The following is a 12488-nucleotide window of genomic DNA, read 5'->3' as shown; positions in this document are numbered from 1 at the left end:
TATGTATATATATATATATATATATATATATATATATATATATATATATATATATATATATATATATATATATATATATATATATATATATATATATATATATATATATATACATAGTGTTCCCGCATACCACGCAAAAGGTCTGGGTTCTAGTCCTGTCTGCTGGAGGTATTACTGTTCTCTGAAAGAGCGCGTTCATATGCACTATGTTCGTGTTCATATACCTCGTGGTTTGTACAGTTTATACATGAGACGTTGTAGAAGTTAGCGTTGCTGGGGAATAAAACCTTGTTTCGTTGTAACATTAGCAATGGGGTTGTGACTGATGGCATGTCGTCGTGGTATAGTGTTCAAATGAGAAGAAACCAGAGCAGGTCTTCGTGAAGATGCTGGCAGTAACATTCCAATTATATTTTGCGTCATTTACGCTATGCAGTTCAGTCCAGGGATGTTGAATTATCCCTCGTGACATACAACGGAACCAGTGACAGGACTCTATGTCTATGTCACGGGATACTGTGCGTTGAATCTTGTGGAGGAGAGGAGCCATGAGACTGATGTAGGCACAAGGATCGACGTGTGTCAATGGCTGGGGTTGCTGGCAGCGGGTGCTGGTCAGCTGGATCGGTTAAGAGATCACGAAGGTCCTGACTGAGTGTCTGCAACATGTGATAATCGCAACGTTTGCTACAGGTTAGTAGTCAGTGGTGGTACTTTCATACATAAACCTGCACACAACACTAACTTGGTACATGACATATCACTAGATGACACCATCACAGTTGTTCTTGCTCTGATTAGCAGTTTGCAAACGACGTTAGAGAATGCAGATCTATGGGATCTGGAATGGTATAGAAAATAGAAAGAAAAAAAACACACGCCCCCCCCACTCAATTGACGGAGAATTTCATATCATTCTTTAACATGTTATCAAATTTCCATTCTTGGCTTCTGCAACACTGTGAAGACATTTCCTGAATTTTTAGTAAATTATATTCTGCTGACAATTGATGTACATTCACAAAGAGTGCGACCTTCATCCACGTGATGAGATGTAAAATGCTCATCCAATATCTGCTGAACATTTCATGATGAAAATGAATCATAGTATAAGAAAATAGTTACCGTTCAGTACTTATTAAATCTCGACAGAGAATCCCTTTGTTTACTTTATTCTTTTTAACTCCAGATGTTATTATCATTATTCCACCTCTTAAGATCGAAGGAGCGAGGGGCGGGTCTTCATTCCTCGTCGTATTATATTCGTAAAAGCAGGAGAACATTCTTATTGGAGGGATCCACACAAAAACAGGTTTGCTTTTGAACAACCAATTTTCTCAGCTGATTTACAGGAGCTATAAAGTCTACGATTACAAAGATGATTGTTTGGTACATATGGCAGGAGGGGATCAAAGGACACCCTTTATCAAAGGTTCTCAGACAAAATATTACTTTGTTTCTCTCTCCATTAACAGCCCTACAATTTTCTAGTAATGATTATAAGTAAATTTTGCATTTGTAGGTTTTCCTGCTTCGTCATCTCTTATGTCGAAGTAAAGGTCAAGTCAGGAGAAATGTGAGTCAAGCAACAAGAATATCCAGTCTTATTAAGAACTCAGCTGCACGTGAAGCCTGTTCCAGGTCATACATCTCCCACGAGCCTCGCACTATAAATACCGGTGCTTCTGCTCTCGCTGTCAGTTCGCTGTATAGGATCGTGAAGGAAACAACTGCCAAGGTAAACACTGTGTTGAATTTGTTCCTAGAGTGATTTAAGTTCAATTTATTGAGCTACGAGATTTAGTTCTGAGGACGATAGTGTTGGGGAGGCTCCCTGGATGGCTACAACGACACAGTGTAAGTCTCTGAAATCACCATCAGTTGTCCAGACGATCAGGATATGGGCTGATAGGGATTCTTCATATGTATAAGTGAAGAGGATTAGCAATACATGACTCCAGTTAATTCTAAACAAACTCCATAGTTTGAAAATCTTTGTGAAACTGGTTTTTTTTTTGTTTTTCCAGTTCTTCAGAGTGCATTTGTTCATCGTTAAAAGTGCAGCCCATCATTACTGTGTCATAGAATGCTATGTGATTCTACCAAATACACACAAAAGCAGGATATGATATTGTGGACTAAATGAATATGTAACAGCATAGAATGTCTCACCCGGGCTATCAGTCCTCACCTATTCACCATGATATGGAATTAGCTTTAATTTTTAAATGTTCTGTTTCCCTAAAGTGCTTTCTGATAATGCTATCGGCAGATGATGTCTATCTGCGTCCGTGTGGCGTTGGTGGTGTTGGCTGTGGTGGCAGCGGTAGTGGCTGAGCCCAGCTACCCTCAGCCGACCCCCTGTTACCCCCAGACCAAATACGTCACCCAGTACAAGACGCAAGTCCAGCAGGTCAGTACTACATGGAGGTCCAAGAGGGTAGGAATGTAGGTAAAGGTCCAACAGGTCATAATAGGTGGATACCTCAAGAGATACAACTTTAGGGCGGGTCAGTGGTAGGACAGACTCAAAAAAAAAAATCAGTGTTGGGACAAGAACAGCAGGTCATGAATGGGGAGCTCCCAAGTTTAGACAGTAGACCATACCCACCAGATCTGCAAAGGTATATCCAAGGGACAGGAATGTGGGAAGGTCCATCATATTCATGCTGGCTGCTAAAGAGATGAAACTCCGGAGGGGTAGACTTTAAGGGGACATAAAGATGATGGGATGTTAGGGTAAGTCAATTGAATCAATGCTTGATACTCCATCTTCTCATAAAAAAAAGAGAAAATCTTGCTAACAATTTATAGGAAAACTTGTTACTGATTTTAGCCAAAATATGACAAGAGAGATAATCGTGTAATTTTCTGTTCCATCACGCAGGTCCCAGTGTACTCGACTGTGTACAAGACCCAGGTTATCCCGACAACATTCTACCAAACACAGTACCAAACCCAGTACCAGACGGTGTACAAGACCGAATATGTTCCCCAGTATGTTACCCAGACCGTCTATAAGACTCAGGTTCAGTATGTGACTCAAGTCCAGACCCAATACAAGACTCAGTATCATACTCAATACGTCACCACTACCCAACTTGTCCCAACTTACGTCACCAAAGTTGAATACCAAACACAGTACGTGACCCAGACCGAGTACCAGACTGTGTACAAAACAGAGTACAAGCCCCAGTACGTAACCACAACTCAGGTACAGTACCACACCCAGTACCAGACCCAAGTGGTGCCCCAGTACCATACCGTCACCCACACCCAGCAGAGCTACAAGACCGTCTGCCCCAAGCCTGCCTACGGCTACGGTTACGGTCACTGAGCACGCAGCTATGTAGCTCTTCGAGAGATGCTCTAAATTATTCACTGTTCATGCAAGATAACTGTATCACACCTCCAATGTATATAATAAAACTGCGTCAAATATTGTGCAGCTTTTTTGAAATCCAAAGTGTCCTTCTATAGTTACATTCACTTTACACAAATGTAAACGAGCATGATTATACAGAAGAGTGATCGATTTCATCTGGTTTCTCTTGTGAAGATTCACGTATTTGCCTGCAAGAAAACCTTGGATTGTAATCAGACACTAGAAAGGTACACATATGAGCAGACATAGACACATGCACGTAATACAGAAAATATAATGTTGTTACAAGAGATGTTATATCTTAAGGATGATAGATCAGTTAATGAGGAAATCCATATCCCATTCTTGAAATAACGATATTATGGACATTCTAGAAGATAATGATTATCAACTGACGGAAAACAAAAGATCCACATTCATAACATAAATGTATATAACCTTTTGCGTGTGTATTCAGTCAGGTTAGACATAAGTAATTTTTTTTCCAGTACTGGAAATCCTCTGAATTTCCCATTATGACCGAATATTTCTGCAGAAAAGAGACAAATAGACAACATGCGGTTCAGTACGGAAATGGGATGAAGTGTTGTCAGTTTCTTAAAAGAATGACATTCAGTTGACAAGGATCAGGATGTGTTTGACTTCTGTCTTTTTTCTGATCTGTTGATCTGACCTGACCGGTGGGGTTATACAGCAAATAAGGAATCACAGTGGTGCCATCTTTATGTACCAAAGGACGCCACAGGTGGGGAACCAAAATGTGCAGCTGTACCCACGGAAACGTAACGACTGAAGACGTTTGCTGAGAAGGTCTACAACACAGGAAAGAAAACTTCACCTCCCAACGCTGATGATTTAGCTGATGATGATGTGGTGGTGGTTGACACTCCAGAGTTTCGATGAAGTCAATGATTATGATGGCCACAGAGGCCACAGAAGTCTTGGTTCGATAAATAAAGTTTACGAAAATAATGGGCACTGGTTGGTAGCGCAGACCTGCTTACTAGGAAAATGTAGGGAGTCTGCTATCAAAGTCTGTGTAAACCGAATCGTATACAGAATTTTCAGAGTAAGTTGGAGATCCTGTATGAAGCCAATTGGTTGCAACCCACTGAAAGATTGTGCGCTTATTTACTTCGGTACTTTGGAGATACTTGAAGTCTTCCACTCAAGGAGGCATTGTGAATTATGAGAGAAACATTGATGATGGAGCAGACGTGGTTTGGATTGTTCAGGAAAAATCTTGTAGGGCCTCGGTAGAGCGCTTTCTCTTGAGGCTGTCACTAGTTGGCTACTTCAAGACTTATGGACTGATTCGGAAGATGACGGCGCTAAAAGGGAGGCTTAAAAGTAGATGTTGTCAAGGTGGGGAAGTCTCTGGTGGCTGGTGGCGAAATAATTGTCAATGAGTTGGGATTCTTCTTCTTCACTGGAGTAAGGAAAGAAGGGAGCATTGCTATTTCAGGCCACAATACTCCTTCAATATATCATATCACTGGCTAGTGTTGATCAGCTTCATGTGTTGTAGCTTGATAGAATAATAAGATTTCATCACATCGTGTTTTTTCTCCAATTACTTTTTTATGAAGAATCTTTGAAGGTAATTGTTGTCGGGGCAAAAAATCTGGTCTCGTTGCCACATCAGTCTGCCAATGCCGGGCCTGGTTCTGGGCGCGTGAGATGCGTGCTGTCTTACAGATCTCTCAAGGGTCAAAGAGCTCGCCTTGTCATCCCATTCAGTTTCTATGTCATCCACACCTAACACTTCAGCAGTGACCAGGGATATCGAGTAATGACGTACTGCAGAGTCGGTAATCGGTTTGTATGTCTCAACGTTCGGCTACAGATGTTGGGTCATGATGAAGTTAATATAGAATTGTTTGTGTGAACTACTATCAGTGCGCGCTGCTGGCTTAAATCAGAATAAGGTCAAAAGCCTTCTGACCAAGTGTAGAAGTTTACAGCTTGTGTCACTGTGATGTTACAACTGTTTTTGCAGGTTCCTGCAACATATGCTCTACCTGCTTTCCTCTTTTGAGCCTATTACTATGTGTACAACATTTCTGTCAGGATGCCTCCAGCTGTGCTGAGCGTATAGCAGAGGTTATATTATCTTGGATGGAGTTCTGCGTTCCGTCCTCTACCAGATCTTTCTCCCAAGATAATGGTTCGATCGCACCTGCTCTGGTGCCTGTAACATCAGGGACTGAGCCCACCGGGCTATGTGACGCTTCCCATTCCCTGATTCCAACTCCACAAAGCTGTTTTTCGTAAACATATTCTCATGTGGGTGAATTTAAATTCTAGTGATAGGTCTTCGTATTCTCAACCAAAAACATTCCCAATAACTTTTGTAATTCAACCTCTCCCCTTCTTTTCCTATCTGATCAGTATGTAGTTTATTCTTCAACAAAGGAAACCGCTCTATCAGGTACTTAGTTTAGCCTTAATTTCATTTCAGATGATTCCATGTTTCGACCCTCTACCCCTTCTCACTGAACCTATACCATCTATATTTTCCTTGTGTGGGATCTCCCGAGCACTTTCGCACCTTCACGTTAGCACAGCGTTAGGGCGAAATGACACACTCACTCGAGTCTAAAGGAAGAGTGCTCCTAACTTAGCTCCGAGCTTTGCTCGCCTATTTCTTCTTTGTCTAAAATTTTTAACTATTCCTTCTTGATAGCAAACCTTCTTTGAACCCATGCCTGAGAGAGGAGACCATTCTTCCAGCTATGTTTCCCCTGTATTCATATATGTTGTTTCGAAAGTCCTTGAAACTCTCCTTAATTCTCGTTTTCTCAGACACTTAGGATCCCATTTTCTTCTTTCTGATCACTAGTACGACTTCTGCTGTGCAAGGGATACTGGTGATCTTTTCTCCCATGTGATTTATATCTGGTCCTCCTCTCTCATGGATCATAGTGAATCGTTTGTCGCACTCTTCGACATCGATAAAGTGTTTCATAGAGCATGGCATGAGTCTATGCTTCCTAAACTTCCTTCTTTAGGCTTTTCTTCTTCTCTGTTCTCTATGTATAATTCCTTCGAAGTCGGTCCATTGCAGTAGCTATGTTGTAGAGACATCCAACTGTAAAAAGGGATGTTGTGTCACCTACTTTTTCTCTCTCCCATAAATGATCGTGTCTCCTCAACTTATAACTTTATTCATCTCTTACGTTGTTGATTCTACACTGCACACTTCAGCTTAGTTTCCCTCCTCTTCTTATGCTGATATTCATTCTCTTTCTTGCACTGAACACATCTTTCATAATTTAGATTTACCAAACGAGGAGGCAGACTGTAAACTAATCCTATTTAGTAATGGTTAAAAACAATTTTTTCACATAGCTTTTTCTAAATATCACTCGGTTCCATATGCTCAGTTTTAAACCTGCAAATCATCCCTAAAATAACATAAACATGTCAAGCAAAACCAATTTCTTTACTCAGTCTTAGGAACCCACAACATCAACATCAAATCCGCTTCCTAAAAGCTGGCGTTGCTGTCTAGGTGCCGAAGTTTTTATTTTAGCAGATTTTTTCATATGTATAGGATTCTTTTTGCCCAAGGGCGGAGTTCTACTCGCCTCTTTTGGGATGGCGCTCCCTCCACACATCGGTGAGCCAGAATGGAATCATAAGTCTCATTAATTCTCCAAGCATCATCTCCATACAATTCCCCTTTTCATTCTCCCTGAGGTTGCTGCCCCTCCCTATTCTGCAAGTATCGTTTCGGCCAGTATTCTCGTGATATATCTGCTTGTGTTCGCACTACCCATAGTTTCTTTATGAAACCGACCGCTTGAATACTGACCATTATAACGCTTCCCTCTTTCCTCGATAAAAGATAACTGTATAAGTCTCTTTCTTCAGTCCTCTATTCCTCTGCTTTCCTTTACGGCCTTTTTATCCTTAGGAGTCAGATCTACGGCACCTGAGCAGCTTTGACGAATTTCTTAAACTTTTCTTCTCATATTCTGTTTTGCTTTAACCAAAAATGATTATGATCTGCGCATGGTTTGTCTGTGCAAATGTTGTCTAATTATCTTATCACTTATCCACCGAGGGGTGGATGTTCAAACACAATTTCACCGAAACCATTCATATCAATTCGACGTTATACGTTCAAAGAAGCATCTACAGAACACACATTTCATCAGAATGCACAATTGCTCCCTGTTTATAAGTAATCGCAATACGTAAGATGGATAGCTTGTACAGAGTTCTACACTCTAGGGATACAGGAAACAGACTGATTCGTCGGCCGCCCGCCAGGTAACTGGTCTTTGAGTGAAGTTATGATCCCAGTGGGGTTGGAGTAAAAGGGGTTGGACCAGCCTAATCCCCTCTGACCCAGATGATGGTAATGAATACCTTACTGTTTCCCGTGTCAAAGTATTGTTGTTACTTCTACTGTTAGGCGATTTATCATCAAACAGCGATATTGTGGAACGTATGTTGGCTTAGATGTTAATCACTGGGGCGTTCCCTGATGTGTACAGCTTCTAAAATTAGTAGGATTCAACAGCTTTTGCATCAGGCGATTATTTGGTTTTCTTCCACGATGATTTCCTGTGTTAGTTTCGTTCCGAGGTGGTGTCAGTGATGATTTCTGATTCCTCCTTGTTGCAAGTGTAGAGACTCTGACTGAGCTTGTTAGTCGTGTGACCAATGCTGTTCACGTTGCAGGTTGCACAGTCCCCGGTGTTTGCAGCTCTATCTAGAAACCTCCCACTGGTGCAGGGCCAGCAGCTCAGAACTCCCGACCATACTGATCCTCCTGACTCGAGGTGATGTCTTACGATTCTTATAATAAGTCACTAAATGATCCTAACATTTTCATCAACTTCCTCAGCTTAACGTGAGCACTGTTCTAAGTATTTCTATAATATACGTTCTATGTTATGAGTACGAGCTTGTCATTGGCCAGATAAGCTCTGGTCGATTGCCTTAGTTATGACGTTGTTGATGTCTGAGTTACAGTAACTGTTATTAAGATATAATTGATACCTCGTTGTAGTTCCTGGTTGAGAAATTCCCTTGTTGAGCTCAATGCTCTTGTAACATATGCTCTGATGACCCACCATCTCATAGATCAGAGAGCAGTCACCAGCGGTATTCATACTTATTACCAGAGCTGTTGATTTTCTGTATACAGTAGCAGTGAAGTTGTCAGGAGCAGCGTGGTGACAAGTGCATTTAGCAATGGGATTATTCCGTTGTTACTCATCCCTTCGGTGATTCTAAGGCCTGATATTTCCTGGAGACGAGTGCGGAGTCACCATATGGTTGTCCGGTCTTCTGTGCAAATAAAGATGTCATTCATATACTTACGGTGTATTTCCAGTGTCACCTCTTCAACGGCAATGGCTTCCACGTGGGCCCTGATGGTCTGGGAAAACAATAGCCTCAGAGAGGACGCTACAGCTACACTATCCTGTTGTACGTAGATTTTACTTTTAGGGAATTGAGCGGTTCTTCCACGGTGCAGATCTTCAGTATTTCTCTCCATAAGTTTCTGAAAACCTTATGCGAGGTGGAGGAGGGGGCCCTCACAATGTCCATGAGTAAATCTTAGATGATATCAACAGTCCTTTCCACAGGTGCATTCGTGAAAAGGCTTTCCACATCCAGTGAGGCAATCATTCCATTAGTTTAGTTAGACTTCAATACACAAATGACTTCCTTTTGTCGAACAAAAGGAATAGATAGTATGGATTTATGAAGAATCAGCTGATCCAACATCTGAGCCAGTTTGTTATAGCGGGTGAGGGGGGTCTGGAAAGCTAGAGTCTCGCTGGGTAACTGTACTGTGCATCTGTACGTTCCTACAGAAGTAGCAAGGTTCAAAATCACATTAAACAAGTTCACGTCTAACACCTCATGTTTCAGCATTAACCACCGTGATCAGGAACACAAAGAAATACATTGGAATTCACAATAGCAAGAAAACACAGGGTCTCTTCGAGGCTAATTATGATAATAGAAGATGCTCGAAACTCACAGACAAGTGTGGTAAAAAATAACAAGCATACAGAAAATTCTAGGAGAATAATCTGCAAACTGCCATCGTGACTATAGAGGCGCAAGTAATGTAAGTCGAGGGCTTGAAGGGAAGTATCTATCAAGTCCAGTCTTAAACTTATCTATAGCATTGCTTTCTCCTGAGCTAATTTGCAACTCGTTCCATATATTTCTAAATCCGTTGAAGAAAAAGTGCTTCGCTTCATTCGATGTAAATCGTTTGTCCTCGAGTAAAATCAGACGAATCAAGTCTTAAGTAACTTGATAGATCAAGATTATCAAGCACTTTGATGATTCTAAGTGCTTTCAATGGATCACCTCTTGCCTTTCTCTATTCTAAGCTAAATAGATTCAGGTTGTTTAATCTGTTCTCGCAAGATTTGTTTCTCAGTCCAGCAATCATCTAGGCTCTACATGAAAGCTCGACGCTGTACTCTCTCCATTCTGTCTTTCTTTTTTATGTAGGGTGACCAAAACTGACCACATAATTCAAGATGTGGACGAACCAGTGATCTGTAAAGTAAGGGTGAATTCGCTCGACTTGAATTCGAAGGCTTTTAACTGCCTCTGTACATTGCTTACCTGGTTTCAGGCCACCAGAGACTATCACGTCCAAGTCATTTTCCTCATTAACCTTTTTCACTTCAGCAGCATTCATATTGTAGCTTGCCTTTTCGCTTTTTCTACCGACATGTAAAGCTTAGTTCTTGTCGATATTGATATCAATTTGCCACTTATGAGCTCAGTTCATTAGCGTGTCTTAATTTGAAGCAGAGACTCTAGTTCATTTGTAAACTTATCTAGCTTTGCATGACAAGAGAATTTTGATAACTTGCAATGCAGCCCATTATCAATATCAATATATTTGAAAAAGAGAACCGGTCCCAAGACTGACCCTTGTGGCACTCCACTTGTTACGTCTAACCATTATGAGGTTTGACCATTAATTACAACTCTGTGTTTACGGCTAGTCAACTAAATTTCTATCCACAGAAGTACAACCCCACCAGTGTCATGAGCCTTAATTTGTACTGGTAACCTCTGACGCAGAACCTTATCGAAAACTTTTTGAAAATCTCGAAAGACAACATCAACTTGACTTCCTTTCGTCAGACATAATGATCGTATCATAAAAAAGATCAAGCAGATTTGTCAGACATGAGCGATTTCGTCAAAAGCCCTGCTGAGAATTGTTTATTAAGTAGTGGTCTCCTGAATGGTTAACAGCATTATCTCGAGTGATGGTTTCCGTAAGTTTTCCAACTACAGATGTAAAACTAATAGGACGAGAATTTCTTGGTAGCGAGTTATTACCTTTTTTAAATGTCTGTGTTGCATTGGCAAATTTCCACTCATCTGGAACTTTTTACCGTAGTAAAGTGACAATGAAAAGGGCAGTCAAGGCTTATCTTATTTTTCTCTTCGTTCATTGTTCTCGGACAAAAATCATTTATTTTAATTCCATTTGTTACTACAAGTATGTCTTCAACATTCATGTCAGTTTGCTGAAGAACGTGCCAGTCTCCTATCACTGAAACCGGATTCAGGGAACGGGCAGTGTCATCGATCGTAAATTCAGATGCAAAAGTCATGTACTACTCATGCCATGGCTTCGTTGTCTTGAAGCAAGTCACCGTTTTCCGTAATCATTGGACCTGTTGACTGGGTAATGACTCTCTTGCCTCTAACATAACTATAAAATTCCTAAGTGTTTCCTTTGCTACGTTCAGCAATATACGCTTCATGTTGACGTTTACACTGTATAATTCTCTTACTTTCTCTGGGTAAATCTACACAACTATTTCTATCGTGTTTGTTGTTGGATTCCTTGAATTTCTTATGGACTCCGTAGATAACAAGCATTCCTTTTTTTTTTTGCCACCATTCCACTGCCCTGGTTTCAGTTTAGATATGGACTGTCTTCACCAATGTTTCCACTGCGGCTTTGAAGGTTTTTCTGATGCTTTTCTAGACTACCTTCATGTCATTTTCATTGACCATATCATTCCAGATTTGCGGGCAACAGCAAAGCGGAGACGATTAGAATGTGCCCAATTGAAATTGGGTATTCTTTGTGACTGCCATCTAGACCAACGTATCATGTAATGATGACAGCGATCTCAAAAGCACTTCTTCGATGATCACTAGCGAGAGGAGAAGGAGTTACTTTCGGGTGTCTCAACACCCACAGCGCTGCTGCCAGACGCTGATTCTCTCAACAAGCTGGATATGACAGCGTTCTGAGGGACATGTAGCCTGTGTGTTAGTTATCTTATCAGTAGCTGCAGATATATTTCTTTAACTTATCTCTCGGGATTCTGCTAATACACTTGAAATTAGTCTCGTCTCGAAGGATGTTTCAGCACTTCTCTAAGTATGTATCACGACAGAGCACGACTTGAGTCACTGATTTATTTGATTTTAAGAAAGTCTCGAAGCCAAATCTTCAGTGACGGTGAAATCTTTATTTCCTAAGAAACGATTTATGTGCACCAACGGGAGAATCCTATTGCCTATATCAGGTGTTGTGGGTTACCTGAGACCACATGCACAATCACTATGCAAGTGTCTCTTGTTCTTTGATTTGATTTTCCCTTTCTTTATATTAACATAATAGTACTGAAGAACAATTAACCAGTGAATAAGCAAATGGGGTGGGGAAGTTTTCATTACCCCTCAAGTTACTGCTAAAAGACAGTAGAAGACTGTGATGAGGAAGAATCACACACAAGTAGGTTTAGTTTATGAAAACCAGTCCTTCAGACTAGTTTGCAGGAACTGTTTAAGGTTAATTGCTTAAAGATAACAGTTTGATATATATGGAAGGAGATGATCAAACGACAGCTTTTAGCAACGTATCATAAACATTACTGCATTTCCTTTCCACTAAAGTTTCGTCCGTTGCTTGGTGGTAGAAATACATTATATGGGTCAGTTTTCCTGCTGACTCACGTCTCTCATGCTGGAGCAGGTTTCGTCTCTGGAAATCTAGTAACATTCCAGATCCTGTTTTTCAACGGAAATATGAATCCAGCAACAGCAAAGTTCCAGTGTCATTAGGAACTCACCGTCGTGT

At 40.9% G+C, this 12488-nt stretch overlaps 1 protein-coding gene across 1 annotated transcript; it reads left to right on the top strand.

Moving 5' to 3' along the window:
* The first annotated feature begins 1620 nt into the window (after positions 1–1620).
* On the top strand, positions 1621–3442 carry LOC139752614 (uncharacterized). Its single transcript, XM_071668369.1, has 3 exons — positions 1621–1738; positions 2273–2413; positions 2888–3442. The coding sequence occupies exons 2-3, from the start codon at positions 2273–2275 to the stop codon at positions 3335–3337; spliced, it is 591 nt and encodes a 196-aa protein (XP_071524470.1). The 5' UTR covers positions 1621–1738; the 3' UTR covers positions 3338–3442.
* The last annotated feature ends 9046 nt before the right edge of the window (positions 3443–12488 follow it).

This window comes from Panulirus ornatus, chromosome 13 (assembly GCF_036320965.1).
Source record: "Panulirus ornatus isolate Po-2019 chromosome 13, ASM3632096v1, whole genome shotgun sequence".
In the NCBI taxonomy this organism is placed as follows: domain Eukaryota; kingdom Metazoa; phylum Arthropoda; class Malacostraca; order Decapoda; family Palinuridae; genus Panulirus; species Panulirus ornatus.
The sequence above is the reverse complement of the archived record's forward strand: the minus strand, read 5'-3'. Positions and strand labels throughout refer to the sequence as shown.